This window comes from Halictus rubicundus, chromosome 8, assembly GCF_050948215.1.
Source record: "Halictus rubicundus isolate RS-2024b chromosome 8, iyHalRubi1_principal, whole genome shotgun sequence".
In the NCBI taxonomy this organism is placed as follows: Eukaryota; Metazoa; Arthropoda; class Insecta; order Hymenoptera; family Halictidae; genus Halictus; species Halictus rubicundus.
Genome location: NC_135156.1, coordinates 16,320,056 through 16,341,672, shown reverse-complemented (window position 1 = coordinate 16,341,672; position 21,617 = coordinate 16,320,056). Strand labels below are relative to the sequence as shown.

At 45.4% G+C, this 21,617-nt stretch overlaps 1 protein-coding gene across 12 annotated transcripts in view; it reads right to left on the bottom strand.

Moving 5' to 3' along the window:
* Hdac4 (histone deacetylase 4) overlaps positions 1-21,617 on the bottom strand; it is a 64,026-nt gene that overhangs the window by 24,274 nt on the left and 18,135 nt on the right. For 2 of the 12 annotated variants that reach the window (XM_076792323.1, XM_076792325.1), the window contains exon 1: positions 6,833-7,188. The exons of the other annotated variants lie outside the window; for them this stretch is intronic. In XM_076792323.1, the coding sequence (XP_076648438.1) occupies positions 6,833-6,863 (31 nt within the window). In that variant the 5' untranslated portion in view covers positions 6,864-7,188. Of the gene's footprint in view, positions 1-6,832; positions 7,189-21,617 lie in introns of those variants that run through there. 12 annotated transcript variants of the gene reach the window in all.

Below are 21,617 nucleotides of genomic sequence, written 5' to 3'. Positions count from 1 at the left end.
CTTCGCGTGATATCAGGTTAGAAAAATAAAAAGAAAATTAAATGATTTTTATTCTTTGTAAGAAAATTAAACTACTAAACTACTTTATTTCCTGAACATTTCCTTCGCGTGATATCGGGTTGGAAAAATAAAAAGAAAATTAAATGATTTTTATTCTTTGTAAGAAAATTAAACTACTAAACTACTTTATTTCCTGAAACTTTTCTTCGCGTGATATCAGGTTAGAAAAATAAAAAGAAAATTAAATGATTTTTATTCTTTGTAAGAAAATTAAAATACTAAAGTACTTTATTTCCTGAAAATTTTCTTCGCGTGATATCAGGTTATAAAAATAGAAAGAAAATTAAATGATTTGTTTTATCCTTTGTAAGAAAATTAAACTACTAAACTACTTTATTTCCTGAAAATTTTCTTCGCGTGATATCAGGTTAGAAAAATAAAAAGAAAATTAAATGATTTTTATTCTTTGTAAGAAAATTAAACTACTAAACTACTTTATTTCCTGAAAATTTCCTTCGCGTGATATCGGGTTGGAAAAATCAAAATAAAATTAAATGATTTGTTTTATTCTTCGCAAGAAAGTTTTCAGGAAATAAAGTGAAATTACTCGTTATAAAATTGTCCGAGGGAGCACCGTAAATCTGCTTAGGATGTTTGGCAGCGTTTGCAACGGGTGTCCATCGAGGGAATCGTTTCTAGCGCTTCCGTTTCTCGTCACCGTGCGTCCCTCCGCGTCGCGACGCGTCGTTTTCGCGTTTCGCGTTGTTCGAGAGTGGCCGCGGCGTCGCGAACGCTTGTCGGTATTATTAGCGGACGAATGTCGGTGTGTAGGTCGGGCAAACTGTTGCTCGAGAACCCGCTCGGGGACTGCGCGGAGCCGTGGCACACGGATTCGCGTCCCCGAGGCACCCTAACCGATCATTCGAGGACACCGTTCCTCGAACGGCGCGGGTCGAGGCGGGTCGTCGCAACAGGTGGGTCTGTACCCGGGTACACGGGTACGATCGCCGACTGAAAACACGCCGGACGCATAGTTGAAACTATGCGAACCACTGCGTCGGCGTGCAACACGTCCAAGCGGTTCGGGACCGTACGGGGTGGAGAGAATCGAGTTTCCTTCTTGGCTCCCATAACGCAAGCCCACTCTGCCATCTTTTCGGCTCCCGACGCCGCGAGCGAAACTACCAACCCGGTCGGCAAACTACGCTGATTAGGGCAATCCGTTGGATACCGTTCCAACTTTTAACATTTTGATCGCCAAACTAGAAACACGAAAAATTCCATAAAAGTAAGTTATTTACTGAAATAAAAATCGAAAAGAAATTATATGTATGATACCTGTATGATATCCTAATCAAATTTGGTACAATGAATATATCAAGGTAGAAATTCATTTTAAAACCTGCACAAATAATTCCGTCACACACATATGGGTGACGTGGCGTTCAAAGTGTTAAACAGTAGACTCACGGAGCGCTGAAAGTGACTATTTTACGTTGCTTGATTATGTAGGCGGCACACGGTTGGATCTTTATTCAAAATAAAAAGTTTCTGTGTCGATCGCAAGACACAGGAGCTGGATATGAATTCATATTTTTCGCTAATAATTTTGGTACAGAGAAAATGATGTATCAACACCTGTTTCAGGTTGCACCTACTCGTTTTCGTCATAAATGCATAATGTCCGGAGTCTAGTAATAATCATTAGAACGGTCCGCCGGACAGTTACGAGAAAAATAACAAAATTGTGCTCGAAGAAAAATAAATAAATCGATTGAACGATTCTTCACGAACGCGTCGTTGGAATAATTGCAAACTAGCAGATTTAGAATCCGCCATGTTGACAGGTCCCGTAAATCTAACGATGGAACTGGGAAACACGTGACTGACGTATTATGAGCCGTTCAATGCAAATGGTGCAAGTCGAAACAGTTAATTATTGGACAATGAGGAATTAGAAGGATGCTGCGTTTCGCTTGTGCGAGCCACGCTGTAATTATATCATAATTGTTTTATTTAATGGCGATTACAAACAGACAAATAATTATCAGTTTTATTTACGTTGAACGGCTCACATAGTGATTTGTATTATAGCAACCACACGACTAGTTACGGTGGTGTTTCTTGCAACACGTGTTGCGTGTTTTAAGTTTATTAAGAGACTACTTGGCAGACAACATTTCCATAATGTCAAGAATGTGAAAAGAACAGGCCAGGAACATTCATCGGATAGTATATTATTGTCCGTCCGTATATTGTTAACACGTTTACTGCGGTCTTGTCAACAAGTCTTGTCTATTTCATCCATACAAACGATTAGAGTTATTAATAACTATTACCAGTTATTTGATAATGAACTCTTCACCTCACACCGTAACTTAGCTCATCTCCGAACGAATAGATCGATGATCGGTGCTGCTAATTTTATGGCAATCATTAAGGCGTCAAGTGACTATAAACTCTCGACCAGAGTGTTTGTATGTATATTGTAGTTTTGTTGGTAAAATTGTGCACTATTAATTTGTAAATATACTTTTTCCGAAGTCGATATCGTTATCGTTCACACGGGTCTTCAAGAACGATTTTTGCGCGCACGTAATTATCTAAAATGGCTAATGGTTTCGGACTTTGGAACTTCGGAGGGTTATCGATCGACTGCGGATATCGTTATGCAAAGTAAAAATGTTTCACCTCGATTCGAACAAATAGGTATTCGGTAGACTTTCTACTTTCAATAATTTTAACCCTTTGCACTCGAAGCTATTTTAACTCCAAAACGAAACATTTCTTCCGACCTAGAATATTTCTCGTCTACATATTTGTTTTTTCATGTTACACATGTGAAAATGGTGCAATTTACTCGTACGATACTGAAGTGTCTAGTAATTTACTAAATATACAAACAAATTTAATAGTGTAAAAAATATTTTGAATAACGACACAGCAATTGTTAGTGGCGCCCTGCAGTCGCCGTTCGAATGCTAAGGGTTAATATTAGGTTTACCGAGCACTAAAACAGGATACCCAAATTGTTAGTTAGTTTTTGAATAATATATACCCAAAAGAAATAAAACTGAATAAATTCCTCATAGATGTGTCTGTAAGCCTAGTGTTACTGGGTTGAGCATGATGTATAACAGTATTCTTATAGTCTTCTAGTGCTTTTACGTGTTTCATCTATCGACTATTGTTACGAACGCGTAAAATCCGCGGTCTGGTTGCATAAAACAAATTCCTCGCAACATACAGCCGCAAAAATTCAATTTTGGCCACGGAAGAACGGGTTTCCAGCTCGGCGTGGTACGGCGGTATCGGGGAGCATGAGCTCGAGCATGGGAGCGCTCGCGGGCAAGGGTTGCGGGCGAGAAGAGAGAGAGAGAGAGAGAGAGAGAGAGAGAGAGAGAGAGAGAGGCGAGCAAGTTTCGCCGAAGAGGAGTCGGCGGAACTTTTTACTCGTGTTCCTGGCCGGTGGCCGACTAGCTAAGATTAGACGTACGCTCGCTATATATAGGATGACATTTATATACGCGTCTACTAAACGCGGCGAACGTACACGCGTTTCGGTCTCCGTCTCTCTCTCTCTCTCTCTTTCTCTCTCTCTCTCTTTCCTCTGCTCTGTTGCCGTGTTTCATCGCTTCCTTCGTCCATCCCTTCGATCAGCGAACGCCGCAACTCCGTGCGGCAACGACGCGATCAACGGCCCGGATTCAGAAGCGATTTTCAATTTTCGATCTTCGAGGGACCGAAAGACGGACAAGGGACGGCGCGGACCGGCCGGCCGGCAACGGTGCTTGACCGTCCGCGTTCTAAATTGATCCCGTGACACCGCCTAAGTGGCGCGAATGATTCCAGTGACGTCAGACCCGTGTCTCGTCGGTCTCTCTGGTTCCTCGTGCCGGATCCGCGAATCGCGGTCAGTCGCGGCATTCGGCTCCGCCGTTCCAAGGGGAATTCGACAGTGGTAGTTGGACGCGGCAGTGGTTCGATCCGTTCGTTCGTTCGAGAGCTTCGAGAGCTTCGAAGTTTCAGCTCCTCGGCGCGACTAGAGGGCACGTTTTTCCGCCCACGCATCGGCTCGACTCGTTCCGTGGTACTCTCTCTCTCTCTCTCTCTCTCTCTCTCTTTCTCTTTCTCTCTCTCTTGGCTGCTCGTTTACCGTCGGTTTCGAACACGGACGCGGCGCGAAGCGGTACATCTCGAGCTCGTTGCGGTCTCCGAAACCGGTCCCGTCTCTTTTCATCGATCCTTCGTCCCTTCGGGCGAGCCCATCGCGCGAGATCGCCCCCCGTCCCTGTTATCGTCGGCGAACACGGTATACAGGCACGGACACGTTGCCATAACACGTCACGGGACGTCACGTGCTATCACGGTACACACATATGTACATCAGTTTTGATGCGTCTACCATACAGTCCGGACCTGGCACCAAGCGATTACCATGTTTTTCTTGCATCGCAAAACTTCCTTAGTGAGAAGAAATTGGCATCGAGAGAAGATTGTGAAAATCGATCGCTAGAGTTTTTCGACGATAGGGACCAAGACTTCTGTGAGAGAGGCTTTGTGAAGCTACCTTTAAAATGGCAACAAATTATAGAAGAAAACGGCGCATATTTGACCCAAATCGGACAATCCGAAACGTGTTAAATAAAGTATTGAAGTTCACGTAAAAATGATGGATTTCTTTTTGCCCAACCTGATACAAATAATAATGCATATGCACTCGACGCGACGGTGATCTACCCTTAGGCTCGGTACAGACTATCGGCCCGATCGAAGATAAATGACATACAGTTTTCGACCGTTGCAACCAAAATGCACAGATCATTTACCCCTTTGCACTCGAAGCTATTTTAACTGCAAAACGAAACATTTCTTTCGACCTAGAATGTATCCCTCCTATACAGGGTCATCCGTTTTTAAACGGCCGAACGTCAACCAGCTATAGGGGACCCCAAATGAAACAACTTTCACCCCTAACACTTTTTTTTTACTCGGTCTTGATTTTTAGATAATTGCAAAAACCCGTCATTTTTTGCGTTCACTTAAGATTAAATATATCAGGACTGCAATTATGTATCTCGATGATTTTTCCTTTGTTTGGTTTAAAATAAATAGGGGCATCTTTTTTATTCAGTCAACTTTTTTGCATCACCTTTGGATCTTGGCTTTTTTTGACACGGGGCACGCCGTGGAGACTGAATGAAATAACTTCGAATCAAAAAAAAGTGTTAGGGCTGAAAGTTGTTCCATTTGGGGTCCTCTATAGCTGGTTGACGTTTGGCCGTTTAAAAACGGATGACCCTGTATATTTTTATTTTCATGTTATTCATACGAAAATGGTGCAATTCACTCGTTCGATACTGAAACGTTCAGTGATTTATTGAATACAATCAGATTTGATAATGTGAAAAAAATTTGGAATAATGGTACAGCAATTTTTAGTGGCGCTTTACAGCCGCCATTCGAGTGCTAAGGGTTAACACTAAAACTACCGAACCAGTCAAAATGACTAGCGGATCATTTTTTTCTTTCACGATTAGTGAAACTATGAAAACGTGAGAAATTTTTTAATATATCTCTTCTTTGGAGTACATGGTACCATAAAAATCGTACGAAACCTGAGCAAATTAAATCTTGCTGTTATCATAAAGTTATTATAAAGTCTAAGTCACGTTTAGGGCTCGGTAGTGTTACACACTTCAAATTCTCATATTGAGACCATAAATCGACGTAATGGTGGACAACGAACGGACGTTCAGAGCGGTTTTGTAATAATCCTAGAGGAACATTGAAAAATATTGTTGGAAGAAATGCAGTGGTAGCCGGTCACATCACGGTTAGGTTAGTGCTCCACTCTAACCGGAACGGTTCGCTTCGCACCGATCCGTTGCGCGAAAACGGGACCAAAATTTCCGGCAAGGTTCGAAGTGTTTGGTAACTCATTGGTAATCACCCTTGGTATTGAATCCGAGCAGCGATCGATGCACCTCCACGAAATTACCGTTCCGCGAAGAAAATGCAACGAAGGCTCGCGGGAATAGCGGAGACTCGATCGGGAGTGCAACGAGCCGGTCTGTATCGAGTTTTAACGCGTCGCGGCAGCGATAAACGATCGGGAGCGGAGCGCGTGGAAACAAACGCGTTCCATTGTTTCCCAATCGAAGTGTTTACGGTTGAAGCGGCGAGCGAACCGCGCTCGCAGGATGGGCGGACGAGCAGCTTTTATCGCGGATCCCGGCACAAACGTACCCTCGGTCGAAATCCAAAGAGGAGAACGGCTTTGCAACGAGAACGGGAACGAAAGCGAAACGGCGCGATAACGCGGCCCGTTTTGCAGCGTCTGGAGCTGGGGCGGGCATGGCCAGCGCGGATACGCTCCGAGCAGGAACAACAGGTGTCCGCTGCCGCCGCCGCTACTGCTGCTGCTGCTGTTGCTGTCGTCCGCATTGGAAATCGTTTTCCGGTTGACACGCAGGAAGCTCGCAAACGCGGTTGCTTCCCACGAGCGGATCGGAGAGACGAGACGAGACGAGACGAGAGGGGGTAGGGTCGGGTCGGGTCGGGTCGGTACGAGACGACGCGAGGCAAACCGAGGCACAGCGAGGCGAGGCGAGGCGAGGCGAGACGCGGAGAAACGAAAGGAGACGAGAATAGCGCGCTCCGGTTGTTGCGAAAGAGCGCCCATTCAGTCTGAGGAAAAAAGTCGATCCACGCGTCGACGGGAGGAAGATGCCGTTTCTCACGGAAAATTACGTCGCGACGATCACTGTCGTTTAGCAGAAACCAGGGAAAACGGGGACGGTCAAGGATCGTTCCGGAAGGTTGCTCGCACCTTTCTCGGCGGCGAACGCGGTCACTCTCATCGTCGACGTCTCCGAATCGCTGTTGCACCGCGTTCTTCCTCGAGCCGTCGTTCACCAATCACGATATCCTTTCTGCCTCTGTTGCGACTCCGACCACCCCCGGATACCGGTTTTCAGCCGATTCTGAGCGGGATACGATCTCGGACGGGTGAAAGGGTGAAAGCACCGGGTGAAGTCGATTCAGCTATGCTACATCGCGTCGCGCGCAAATCGAGCGAAGCCGTCGTCGCGAGCGATCGCGAGTCGCGACGCGGCGATCCGTGGAAGATTCGCGCGCGCACCACGGATATCGAGAGGATACTGCGCGTGAGCCGCGCGCTACCGCCTCTTTCGCGAATCTCTCTTCGCATTCTGCCGTTTGTCGCGCGACCACAGCGCCCTGCATCGCGAGCCTCGCGAATCTCGGCTATTTATAGAGACCCGATGTGTATTGTTGCGTTCGCGGCCCCTCCGCCTCCCGGCCGACGCTTCTATTTCTCTCTGTTTTTCGCTCTGCGGCGCGCGACCGCAACGTAATCGCGCGGCAGCCTCTCTTCCTCCCCGCCTCTCTCTCTCTCTCTCTCTCTCTTTCTCTCTCTCTCCGTCTCTCTATTCCTCCCTTCTTTCCGCCGCCCACAGCTTATAGTTTATATATACCACCCTCCTATCCGTCGCTGTCTTCCTCCGCGCCGCACGATCCCGTCCTCCGCTTTGTCCCGACTGTTTTCCCGAGCTCGGTACACCCGAACCGATCCGTCACGATCGTCGGAAACACCCGACTCGCCGATTTTCTTTTTTCCCGGCCGTCGATCGACGATCCATCCGGTCTCGAGGGAACCGGAAGATCGAACCGTCACCGAGCCGACGACGCTCGCCCCACGAGTCCCCGAAACGCGAACAAGCCGATCGATACCCGCCACGATGGTTCTATATGCGTGTTCTCTCCGTAACTGTCGTATCTTCCGGTCTGCCGAGCGACAGTTCTAGACGAGGTGCCACATTCTTCGTGTCGAACGTCGAAGGACTCGTGGCGGCTGGCTCAGCCATTTAAATTAAAAAAAAAAAAAGAAACACTTGCTGTTGGTTTTTTCGTCAATTAAACTTGAACATCGTGTTCGTCTCGATTTTTCGATTAGAATGACGCCAAACGCGATATAATTATGTACATAAATACAGTGTATTATGTACATAAAGACAATTACGGTAGAGGAACACGGATCCTTAAGTTTGCTTGTCGAACGAGTGATCGTAGTCGTAATCGTATCGTGTTTGGGGTCGTTTCAATTGGAGAAGCGAGACGAACACGATGTTCAAGTTGAATTGACGGAGAAACCAACAGCAAGAAATTTTGTTTTCTCTTTTTAACCCTTTGCGCTCGAGTGGTGACTCTGAAGCACCACTAGAAATTGTTGTGGCATTATTTCAAAGAAATTACAACAAATATCACGAAATATTTGTTGCATTACAAAATTTGTATTCAATAGATTACTAAACATTTAAATATTAGATGTAGAGATCGGATCAGTTTCGTATGAATAAAATTAAAAGACTGAAGGAAAATTTAGTTTCGGATTGAAAATAGCGCCGAGTGTTCGCCTTTCTTCTCAATCTCCATCTTCCTCCAGTGGAGGGGATGAAATTTTGCCTGTTCGACTGTTTCGATATCTTGAACGGCAAGGAAGTAAAGTAAGTCGTAAGGATTAAAAAAGGAACGAACGTGTACGAGGCTTCTGCGTCGTGCAATTAATGTGGACAATTTTTATTTTGCATAATAATCCGCAGTCTACTCATGGCCGTATATCCCGACAAAGATGCGGACATATATCGATGAAAGAGATCCTCGGCGCGCGATTCTGTGAAATCCATCGGGAAGGGTCTCCGGAGAGCGCGAGCAAGGGTAGTAGAGATCCTGCGAGAACAGGTGGTTCGAACGCGACCACTTAGGCGATCTTGTCCTGCGATGGCCACTTGTTAGGGCCATTCTTCGCCTCTGTCGAACGCCCCCATTCCGCTCTGTTTCCAACGCTCGAACGTCCAAAGAAGATCGCGACAGATTTGTAGGTAATACTTAGGAGATTGTTGAATAGATAATCGCGTCTACCCCATCTCGAATCGTAACAGTTAATTTCTATCTGCAATCTATAATGCACATCCCCTGCATTTTCAATCCACCCTTCCACATGTTTGAAAGAACATTGCGACGTTTTCTGGGGAAATGCCCTAGGGAAATACGGTGGTGGCCGGAGACAGAGTCGCCGGATTAAGAATTGTCTCCCCACTTCACCTTTACCCTTTCTACGACCCCGTTCCCCCACGCCGTCGTCACGGTTTGGTCACGTGACGCGTTTTCGCATGTGTCAGAATGTCACGTGACAAGCCCGACACCGGCAGGGAGAGGGTAACTTTCTTCCCCTCGATTCGAGTCAATTCCCCTGATCCGGCGACTCTGCCCGGATACATGTCCGCAATTCATCCCCCACCAATTGTCGGAAGCTTCGATACGAGCCGACTTATTCTGGTCTGTCTCAGATCTGGAAATCCCTGGAAAAAGTTCCTTAAAACGGACTGTACCCGGACTTGAATCAGCAAAGTTCGAATAGGTAAGAATTTTTGAAAAATTGCCAGTAGTATGTGTACGCGAATTTCGTATAGAAGTGAACAATTCGTCGTTAAAATGTTCGATTAACGCTCGAACCACCGAGCAATAAATGCGAGTGATGTATATCGCTTCATTCGGACCTGTTACAACTTTTATTCACTATATCAAACGTATCCACCATATATCGATGAAGGGGTTCATTAAAAAATTTCCGATGAAAACATTCTCACAATTTCAGTGAAAAATTAGGAACCAGTGATTTCGACGGGTCCGGTAGTAAGTGTTAAAAGCAACGTGCGTATCTTCAGATCGGAACCATTAGACAAAGGAGAGTCACGATCGAACGTTACGCTTGTTCCACGATGTGAACACTATTCAGGGGACCCGCTTCTGATAGCGACGAGGCAGTTCCGCGCGAGTCGCGAGCTTCTCCAAAGAGCTCGCGCGCGTTTCGTTCGGTTTCGATTCGATCGATAGCCCCCGGCCTCGCGTCTACCGCCTCTCGCGACGTCGACGACGACGACTACGGCAACGGGGATGTCGACGAGGACGCCGACGAGGACGAGGACGAGGACGACGGCAACGGTAACGGTAACTTCAACCCCCAACCTCTAAACCCTAACACACGTTGCCCGCGCACTCGAGTTTCTTCCATTCCCTCCCTGGCCGCCCTCGGGAGCAGGTTTCGCGCGGCCGAAAGCTTCCGACCGAACGGGTCACGAGAAAGCCACCTTCCGAAAATAGGAAGCAAGGTCACCCCTCCTCGGCCCGCCACGGCCCGCCACGGCCCGCCCGAGGAGCGCGTTCCCTTGCTCCGTTCTCGTTCGCTACACCCCGAACACGCCGAGCGAGCGCGTATCGATCGACCGAACGGTGGCCAAACAGTTCTCGAGAGGGTTACGAGGAAACCGTCTCGCTCTTCCTCTCTCTTCCTCTCTTTCTCGCTCACTCCACTCCCTCTATACGTCTCTATCTCTCTCTCTCTCTGCGTTTCGTTTCAGGGGTTTTGGAAATTGGGTCGGGAAACACTAGGGATCCTCGGAGAGCGTGTGTGTCGCTCTCGCTATCGTTCCCCGTTCGTCCCCCTCGATCCGGCTCGATCCGCTCGATCGAACAGGTGCAACGGGCCACGAACAACAGATATCCCGTTCGATCCGAGGAAAGATTTTTCCGACGAGAGGCGGGCGTGTCCGGTGGAGCTCCGCTCGTGACTCCGATCCATCCAGGGCCTCTCGTGTCACTTTCGACTATTTATAGACGACCGCTCGATATGATGTACCGACGTTATTTTTAGCTGCTTACCTAGCTACGGCCCTTTCACCCCCCCCCCTTCGAAATAGCTCTCGCTTAGACTCGAACCGAACGGGAACCGAACCGATCCGACGAAACTGGTTCTTGTTTTATCTCGTTTCATCTCTCGCTTCGCTACGCTCGTTGTTTGATCGCTCCGCTCGCTCTTTCTCTTTCTCTCTCTCTCTCTCTCTCTCTCTCTCTCTCTCTCTCTCTCTAGATATATATTTCCCTCTCGATTCGAGGAAATGCCAGCTCGCGCGAGCACCGACGAAGCCCGTCGCGTTTATTCTTTCGGCCGATCCTTTTTCGTTGGTTCGATCAGGTGCGACACACCTGACACTCGCCGTCTATTTCCGTGGTCGGTCGCGTAACTCCCGTTTAATTGTGTATTCGCGCGATTATGCCGTCGACTGGCAGCCTCTCGAAATAGCCGAATCGATACGGACGTCCGAAGGTTCGCAATGTCCCACCGACCACGCGCTCTCTCTCTCTCTCTCTCTCTCTCTTCTCCCCCCGAAATTCTCCTGTGGATGAAGACTACCCCCGACCCGGTTTTCCCGGCGCTCGAAATCGGAAAACACGGCCCAAAAACGAGAACAACAGAGAGAGAGAGGGAGAGAGAGAGAGAGAGAGAGCAGAGAGTGAAACACGACGGCAGTGAAATTCGCTTCGTAGGTGGCCGCTCGCACGGTAATACGCCGTATGGCGTGTTAGGACAAAAATAGCGGCGGACTCGTTCGAAAATATCGACTGCTAAAAATACGAGTAAAAATAAACGTCTACACGTGCGAAAACAGGCATTAATATTCGCTCGTACGCTCGACGGCCATATTTTCCTGTTTCCGGAGGGAACCAGTCGCTGACGAAAACGATCCGACGAGGAAGCTCGACGAACCGGTTCGAATACTGTCCGTAACAACGATTTTCGACCGTCGAATCGATTTTCTTACGGGAAGCTTGTCGATACGTTCCTCGATAAAGGTCGACTTATCCGCACAGACATGGATCGGTTCCGTTATACAATTTTCACCAGCGACCTCTTTGAAAAATGTGTACCTAAGTTGCGTACCAAAAATTAACCGCTGTTGGAATTGTAGCTGTTCTGACAAGAATACTCGTCATGACACATAATATTGCTATTTCTTCATGAGTATACTCGTCGAACACAGTTAACTGGTTAATACCACTTGTTTCGATGCTGTCCGATAGTGCACAATTTTATATTCAATTGAGGAATGCTTGTACGATCGGCGCTGATCCATATTCCGTGTCTCGGCGGATAGTATCGATCCTACGTCGAGGCAGAAATTGTTTAAAAGAAAACTAGTTTACACTCGGTTCTCGCCGCCCTCCCGAGTCGCAACAGTTGCACAAGGAAAAAAGAAGAAACTCGCGGAACGCGTTCGGTCCGCGTTGGCGCCACCCGGACGCATGGTGGTTTCATGCGTCATGCCAACCGAGCAAAGTCATTTTTATTGTTACTTGCTCGTGACTACTTTTCAAGCCATCAACACCCACCCGGCAGGCTAAACAATCCCGTAGAATCGAAGGAATTTATTGAACGAAATCAACATTGAAAAGTTAGGATTGCTGAGAATATACCTTTCGCCCTTCCAGCGTTTCTTCGGACCCTAATTTTTGCTACACTCAACACATCAACTGTCACGCGAATCTTACGCGTTTCACGCAAGTCAACCGTTTCATTCATAGGAGCGATTTTATTAATAACAATTGTTACTCGCTTGATAATGAAATTCTCACCTCGCAGTATAATCTAGTCAACTTCGGCGTTAATAGATTGATAATTAGCGGCATCCGTCTTACGAGATTCATCTCTAATTGCATGATGCCGGTCACCATGGCGCTTTCAACGTGTTAACGCAAAAATTTATTCACAAACCCGGTCGAATAACTCCGACTTTCGGGGAGACGTGGCGTTCAATTTCCAATACAGGTTGTAAAAAGCAGCCTTTAACATTTTCTTTGCAATGTTTCCAAAATTTCGTTCCCTCGTCATGCAGTACAGGTAGCCCTCCTACAACACGGCATCTTGTAACACGGTTTCGCTATAACACGATTCATAAATTGCGGGAACCCTCCTACAACGCGGCTACAATGAAATTAAAGTTGCGTTAAATGAAAATAATGCTTTTTGTTTTGTATTGTACATACATTTATATTTTTAATCAAAATTAACTAGTTTATGTAGAATTAGAAAAAATATTTGTTTTTAATGTTTTCGGATCGTAACCCCCCTTTTTGTACTGGCTCCGGGTCTCGTACTATCTACCGTGTTACAGGAGGGTTACCTGTACACTAATTGCTCTAACGTAAAAAAAAAAAAAAAAAAAGCAAAATAGAAGTCGTACGGTCCAGTTCTTAAAAATTTATCGTCTTCCGAATAGTGTCCGGATATTATTAGTGACTATACATGAGTGACTGTACATGAAATCGGACGTTTCATATGCAACGTTCTTACAATAAACATCCCGCTTGTTTTTCCTTTATAAAACGATCGAGAGCAAGGAGGCTCCGCTCGCTGCAACCATGAATAAAATCCTGCGGACAAGGGGGCGAAGAATGCGCGACGCAAAGGGGGGCGAGGAACGTAGAGGCAGCGGCGCCTCCAGTGATTCATGGGAAACGAAAGCCGCGATAACGCGGAGAAAAGCCGACGTGAATCGGGGGTGTCTCGATGGGAGAAGAAGAAGAAGACGAAGAAGACGAAGAAGAAGAAGAAGAAGAAGAAGAAGAAGAAGAAGAAGAGGGGGGAAGCGGTTCCGAGTCTGCGGCCGAAGCGGAAGGAGGAGCGATAAGGGGCAAACTCCTATAAATAGAGGGGACGTCGACGTCGGCCCCTGGACTTTGTCTAGGGTGACCTTTGCGGCACAGGGTGACCGTGTCCACTTTCGCGAACGACCGCTATCGGGCTGGATTATTGGTTCTGCTGGCCGCGTTCTCCGTTCGCTCGGCTTCAGCATCGGCTTCGGCTTCGGCTTCGGCTTCGACTCGGTTCGGTTCGGCCGGATGCCACCACTGTTTACGAATCTGGGTTATGTTTACTACCCCCTCCTCGCGGTTCAGCCACCTAATCGTACCTTGCACGAGACGCGCGCGTGCACGAGTTCGCCGCCACCTACGCAGTCTCGATCGCCTACTGTCGGCAGCTGAAAAGTTGGCAGTCGCGACGCTACGGGGGACAAAACGAAACTCCGACTTGTCTCCGACTTCCTCGCGTCCTTGCGACACCCCAGAAACTCCTAACTCTGCCCGCGAGAAGGCTCTTCCAAGAGACCGCATAGTTCGTCCGGAAAGTTCCCGGTAATAATTTGACAATCTCATAAGTAGGCGGATCTTATGCATTTATGCAGACGAAAATCAGTAGGCGTAATTCGAAACAGTAGGAAGATTAAACGAGTTCTACAACGTCGATATACTATTAGGACCTTGAATAAGTTCTCGCTGTTTCTTCAAAAATGACAGTAGCAGTACCCCGTTCGTGGAATTTCGAATGGTAACACACATGCAAGGCAGTAGTGTATCTAACCTTAAATTTCAGTGCATGGTAGTTCACTTTAGTGTAAACAAAGTAATTTTTTCTTAGTTCTGAAAATGTCTACTTTTGTGCCAAATAAAGTGTATTTGCGGGGAATTTTATTGCACTACTTTATTCAAAAGAAATCTGCAGCTGAAGCACATAGAATTCTTGTTGAGACTTATGGTGACAATGCTTTGTCGGATACGACATGCAGAGACTGGTTTCGACGCTTCAAAAATAATGATTTTGAACTTGAGGATAAAGAACGTTTTGGCGCACCGAAAAAATTTGAAGACGAAAAGTTGGTGGAATTACTCGATCAAGACCGATGTCAGACGCTAGCAGAACTTGGAAAAACATTACAAGTAGACGAGTCAACTGTTTCATAACGTTTAAAAGTTTTAGGAATGATCCTGAAGCAAGGACATTGGGTAAAAGCTTTTATTTTGTAAAAGAAACAGCGAGAACTTATTCAAGGTCCTAATATATATATATATAAATATAATTATATATATTTAGAAATATACTTATTTCTATACTTTAGAAATATACTTACGTATAGGAATATACTTAGAAACTGTAAAAGAATATGTTTCCTCCTCAACGATCGGTACAGAACAAAAGGCAAAACAAATTCTTTGCAAATAATTGATTACTTATGGGCCCCCCTAATAGTATTGAGGTATCGTGCCGAAACGGAACCCGTGTCTGTGCGGGTATAAATTGGAGATCGTGGTTTTGAACGCGTAGGTGCGCGTAGGGATCTCTGGGTGCAAATCGACCTTTAGGCGATCATCGTCGGTGATTCCGCGAATCTGTGTGGTCCCGCTCCCCGACTCGCGTTCGCATCCGAGAACCTTTTCATCGGCTGGACACCGAGTCCGAAAGGAACACGTCGATCGATCGCCGCTGCTATTTCTATTTTTATCGCGACGGCCCGTTGCTACGCGAACGGTGGTTTGTTCTCTGCTGTTCGCTGTTCGCACCCGATTCGATTTTTCCGATCGACCGCGGTCTCTCTCTCTCTCTCTCTCTCTCTCTCTCTCCTCCTCGGCTGTCGAACCGAGCGTCCATCCCAGAGATCAGTATCATGAATGGACATACAGCTAATTTCAGCTATCCTTGTCCTACCACGTTGCGAGACACCGAATTCTTCTAATATCCATACAGTAGAGGCATTCGGGAGATATACGAGCCGTTTATTTTGAAAGTGGCCTAAGTCCACTCATACTTAAATTGAGATATTTGAGGGCTTATGTTTCAATAAAATTGAAAATATGTGTCATACTACTCAAGTGTATCCAAAAGAGTTAAATTTACAGTTCCTATTAAAATGGTAGCAATTATTAAGTGAATGATATGTGTTTTCTTACCAAAAATTGAGTTAAGCCACTTTCAAAGTTAACAACCATTATTGAACGAACAGCGACAACTTGTGTGTCCAAAATTATCGTATGTACTCTGAATACACTTAACCGCAAATGTTGTTTATCACAGCTAACTTGAAGTTGTACACGTAATTACGGGCAACAAGAAATAATTGACAAATGGACTTAGGCCACTTTCGAAATAAACGGCTCATACAAACACTGTGTTTAGTGTTCAAACATGTCTTGGATCCACTGTACAAGTTTTAAATAAAATAAGAAATGTATAAAATATTTGTTACGTGTACACAAAATCTAGGTATAGTGTAGTAAATTATCATACAATAATAGATCGTTAATTGCGTCGACCGGATCAGAGAGTGTCTACTGCACGTAGTTCTCCAAACGACGATGCACCGCTGCAGTCGTATTTCGGTGCAGTACCACTGAATATTCTAGAAGAAAGTGATAGCGCGCGGGTCTGTGTGCGCGAGCTAGACTGGGAATCTTTATGCAAAATAAAAAAACTGTCTACCTCGATACCAATCAAATCGAATAAAATAGAAATGCATTTCCCTTCTTCCCAGCTCTCCAAACAGGTGGTGTATGCAAAACCTGTCAGGGCCGATCTGACATTTACGTTCTCTTGACGGTATTAAATTCGTCCGTGGCAGTTTTCGCATAGCAGGATTAATAGGTCAAATATTTTTAAATTCCTCCGCTCTTATTATTTCGTGCTTCTTCTACTCTTTCGCGTCTTCGTCTGAATTCCGCGACGAAACGGCGGAGACGTTCTCCATTTTCCAGGTGTACTGTCGAGACCCGAAAAGTTTAGTCTCGCATAGTCTTACCCTGCGCGGTACATAGAAAATTTGCCCTAATAACGTTTTTTTCTTTTGGTAATAATCGAGCCCCCAACTTGGTAACACGCGAACCAACATTTCCAAGTCATTCGGGAAAGAAATTTTATTTGCCTCCCATTTTTGTTTCGCACGAAGATCCGCAGTCCACTCATGAGTTGATTTTATGCAAAATAAAATTTGTACACATCAATCGCAATTTACAGGAACGAAGTAAAAATTGACTGTGCTCATTAATCATTTTTACACGTTAGAAATATTAGGACCTTGAATAAGTTCTCGCTGTTTCTTTTACAAAATAAAAGCTTTTACCCAATGTCCTTGCTTCTGGATCATTCCTAAAACTTTTAAACGTTATGAAACAGTTGACTCGTCTACTTGTAATGTTTTTCCAAGTTCTGCTAGCGTCTGACATCGGTCTTGATCGAGTAATTCCACCAACTTTTCGTCTTCAAATTTTTTCGGTGCGCCAAAACGTTCTTTATCCTCAAGTTCAAAATCATTATTTTTGAAGCGTCGAAACCAGTCTCTGCATGTCGTATCCGACAAAGCATTGTCCCCATAAGTCTCAACAAGAATTCTATGTGCTTCAGCTGCAGATTTCTTTTGAATAAAGTAGTGCAATAAAATTCCCCGCAAATACACTTTATTTGGCACAAAAGTAGACATTTTCAGAACTAAGAAAAAATTACTTTGTTTACACTAAAGTGAACTACCATACACTGAAATTTAAGGTTAGATACACTACTGCCTTGCATGTGTGTTACCATTCGAAATTCCACGAACGGGGTACTGCTACTGCCATTTTTGAAGAAACAGCGAGTATCATTTTTTTTTACAATAATAAAATGGCGTTCGTACCTTCCGAGGATCGTATTCGTCATTGCATACTTTTTCATTTTCATGCGGGATTTAATGCAACGGTGACAACAAAGAAAATTTGCGATGTTTATGGAGATGTATCGAAGGTCAACAAGGTTTGTTGCTGGTGATTATGATCTCTCTGACAGGCCTCGGACGACCAGTTGAATTTGATAATGACACCCTAAAATCTCTGGTGGAAGCTGATCCAAAATTAAGTATGCTAGAATTATCGAGAAGCCTTGGGTCCGCATGGTCAACTATACAAAGGCGCCTACACGAAATGGGAAAGGCATACAGGCAAGGAATATGGGTACCGTCATCAATTATCTGAGACCAACGAGAATATTCGTCGATCAATTTGCACTTGATTGTTATCCAGATTTCGTAGAGATCCATTTCTTAGCAGAATCGTTACCGGAGATGAAAAATGGATTCTTTATGATAACGTAGAGCGTTCCAAGCATTGGCTTTCTGCAAATCAAACCGCAATATCAACACGTAAACCTAGCTTATCGCTTAGAAAGGTGTTACTGTGCACTTGGTGGGACTGTCGCGGCATAATTCACTTTGAGTTGTTGAAACCTGGAGAAACAGTTGCTGCTGAGTTGTATTGTCGGCAAGTACAACGGCTGTATTCAGAACTATTGAAAAAGGGGGCATCTTTAGTCCACAGAAAAGGCGTAATACTGCAAATTGACAATGCCCGGCCCCGTACAGCGAAACTCACTCAGGAAAAAATCAAAAAATTGCAATGAAAAGTTTGATCGTACCCCCGTAATCACCGGATAGTGCTCCCTCTGATCTTTTCAGATCTCTGGAGCATTATTTAAGAAATAAAACATTCTGTAGAGGAGGCACCTTGAGTCATATTTTGCTTGACGAACCCTGGATTTCTATAAGAAACCGTGGATTGAAAATTTTCAGGAAAGATGGCAAACCGTCCTTGATAATGATGGAGATTATATAATAAATTAAGAAATAAAAACTTGTATTTACTACAAAATAATTAATTACTTATGGGCCCCTCTAATATCTCTCTTGTTTGGTTTCCGATACCTGTCTGCGCTGATACGATCCGACAGTATAAATAGTTATATTCCAATGCATTAAAGAACGTGTGATAATCAAAACCGTGATAATAAAAATCGGCGTTTAAGCCGCGAGCAGAGTACTCGTCGACGAACGGTGAACAGTGCTCCTATATTTTCCAGTTTATTTTCTGGTACCCAAGGAAATGAATTTATTGAATAACTCCTCGCAAATGCATCTGCACAATCTCAACAATCGTAGATTAAAAGTATTGCAACTCGTCATTTCGACGGGTCCCGTGAGCCAGGCGTTAAGGGCCCGAGATAGTCACGCGGCTTTTTAATTAATAATTTCCATTCGCAGCCTTCAGACACAGACTTACGATCCGTCTTGGTCTTGATCCGACGTGTCTTAACCCTTTGCACTCCGAATGTTATTTCAATTTCGTTACCAGCAGCTCCCAACGCTTTTAAGTATTAAATTTGATATTTACTTCAAGATCATTCGCAAAGATCATTCGTATTATCCTCCTGAGTTACGCAAGTTTTCTCTCGCTTAATAATAATAATAATAACAATAAACCGGGTCGGTAAGAGCGTCGGTAACGTGTGCGCGACATATACTTATTTGGACATGAAATAATGTCGAGTAGGACCCGACAATGGGGCTCCTGAGATCAAAACTAATGTCGAGTCACACTCGACGTAGGAGTGCAAAGGGTTAAGTCTCTGACTAAACTTGTCACATTAATTGCTCTGTATTATCGATATTACGAATGCTGACCAGCCAGAAACGTGCTTCAAGTTTTTCGCTTTATATGAGAATATTTTGAGGAAGGTTCGATCTAGCGGGCGCTGGTGATGGACTGACGAGAATTATGCAGATATTTGGTAATAGAAGCGTTAGAAGTGGGCCAAAAAATCCCGTGAAAATCCAAGCATTTTTATGCCATTGGATGAGTTTTCTCGATGAAATCGCGAGTAGAGCGCGCAATGGCGTTTCTCTGTCCGGTCTGGACGGGGCCTAAGCGGGAACGCGAGTACTGCGAATTCGAACTGAAACGCAAACGCAAACGCAAAGGGTATAGAGCTCGGTAGCCAAGAAACAGGCAACACCCGCGCCTTCGCCACGAGATCGGCCCGCGTTACGATGCGACGGAATTAGCACGGGCACAATACGCGATCCCGCCTTCGCCGGGAAAAATAGATTTGGCAAGACACCAAAGCCCGGCTGTGAATAGAGCCTAAATATATGGATCGCTGTCGTCTTTTGCGTTCCACCTCGAGACTTCCACACCGTGGGCGAAAGGGACTGGTCCGGACAGCCGAGGGACACGCGCGATTCCGCAAATCGACGAGTCCCGAGGACCGACGAGCATCGGCGGATCGCGCGCACACCCTCGCAACAACCCTTGCTCGCCCTCGAGCGATCGAGAATCGAGCATCGAGCATCGACGCGCCAGACCGTTCGGTAGCATCCTTGGGGAGCGGCAAACCGGGCGAAAATAAATGGAGCCGATGAAAATAAACTCTGCGAGACTATTTTACGCTCGCGCGGCTGTGTTCGACGCGCGATCCCGCGTATTTCTGCCGCGCGACTCGCCAACGCGAGGCGGACTCGCGAGGCAACAGCCGCGGAACACGCCGCCACCCTCGACGCCGCACGCCTAATCAGAGATTTCAGGCTTTCACGGCCTCTCGCGGTATAGTGCAGCTCTCACTGGTTAACGCATTACCTGCCGGAGATTTTTCCATAATTTTTGTTTTTAGTCTATAATCCATGGATAAGGAATTTTTAATATTGGAAATTAATTCGTGGCTCTCGATTTTCAGGAGGCTACGAATTAATTTGTACACCCGACAGAACCTTCAACAGCAATAGCAATCTCAATCGTAAAGCAACAACTCACTGGCAGTAACGTAATCTAATCGTTCGGTATTTTTTATGCGAAAGAAGAATTTTAACACTAGGTTTACGGGACCCGTCAAAATGACGGGTTCTAATATTTTTAATTTACGATTATTGAGATTGTGCAGATCCATCTACGTGGAATTACTCAACAAACTTATTTCCTTAGGTATATATTATTTAAAAAAAGTGCTGAAAACTAGGATAGACACATTCTTCTTATTTTTATAAAGTAATGTAAAATAACTCACGTTTAATGCTCCGTAAACCTAGTGTTAACGTTTTAAGACGTTCTGGTACAGCAAAAATATTTTGAAAATCGTATCAACCCTCGGACACCTGATCATCGTTACAACTATATAAAAGATGCTGTCTATTCATTGCTTTATCAATTTTTCGGGACACTTTTTTACGGTACTTCTCGCAGACACGTCAGTCCCCTGTCCATTTAATTTGATCGCCAGAAATTGAGTAGTTAATCCGTCAAGCGACTATAGTCCGTGACGGTCAATTTTAATAAATGATATTCATATATTTTGTACAGACTTTAGTTTTTTAAAAAGAAGAACCATTATTCACCGACAATATCGACTTTTTGGACCACTCTCTTGATTTTCGCGAGTCGCTTGAATGTCTCTTTCGATATCCTGGGTCGAAGCAGACCCAGGCACCGCTGTCGGACGGTTATCGGGCTTCCGGTAGATAAAGTGTTAAGACTTTCCGAAGCAGACCTTTCGGAATTATCTTCGGAAGATTTCGCAAGCATTGCAGCTAGCTTGGTCAGGGGTCAGAGCAGACACGTCGATACCGCGATCCTTGATCTTGCGATTCTTGACAAAGCTAGTTACGATGCTTGCGAAACGTCGGGAAAGCCTGAGCAGTGTAAACTGTTTGATTCCGAGCCGTGGCAGCCTCGAATCTCTGAACCAACGACCGCTGGTTCTTCGACATCGTCGATGGTGCCTCGCAGTCTCTTGTCCGCTACGTGTGGACGCGCATCGAGTGAGCTGCATCGAGTGAGCTGCATCGCATGCACTACATCCAGATGCTACGATTGCCTCGTGCTGCCTCGCGTCCTTGCCACGCAAATGCTAAAGAGACCCTCGAGAGCCGATCGGTCGAGGCTGCCTCGCAATGCCTGGACACGGCTCCGTTTGCACGTGGTTTAACCCCCATCTCTAATAATTAATGGACCCCTATGCAAAATGAAAAATCTCCACCTCGATTACAACGAACTGGAGCAGAATAAAAATTGACTTCCTTTCTTAATAGATTCAACAGGCTCAAAACAGTATGACAACTGTTCCAAATTCTTTT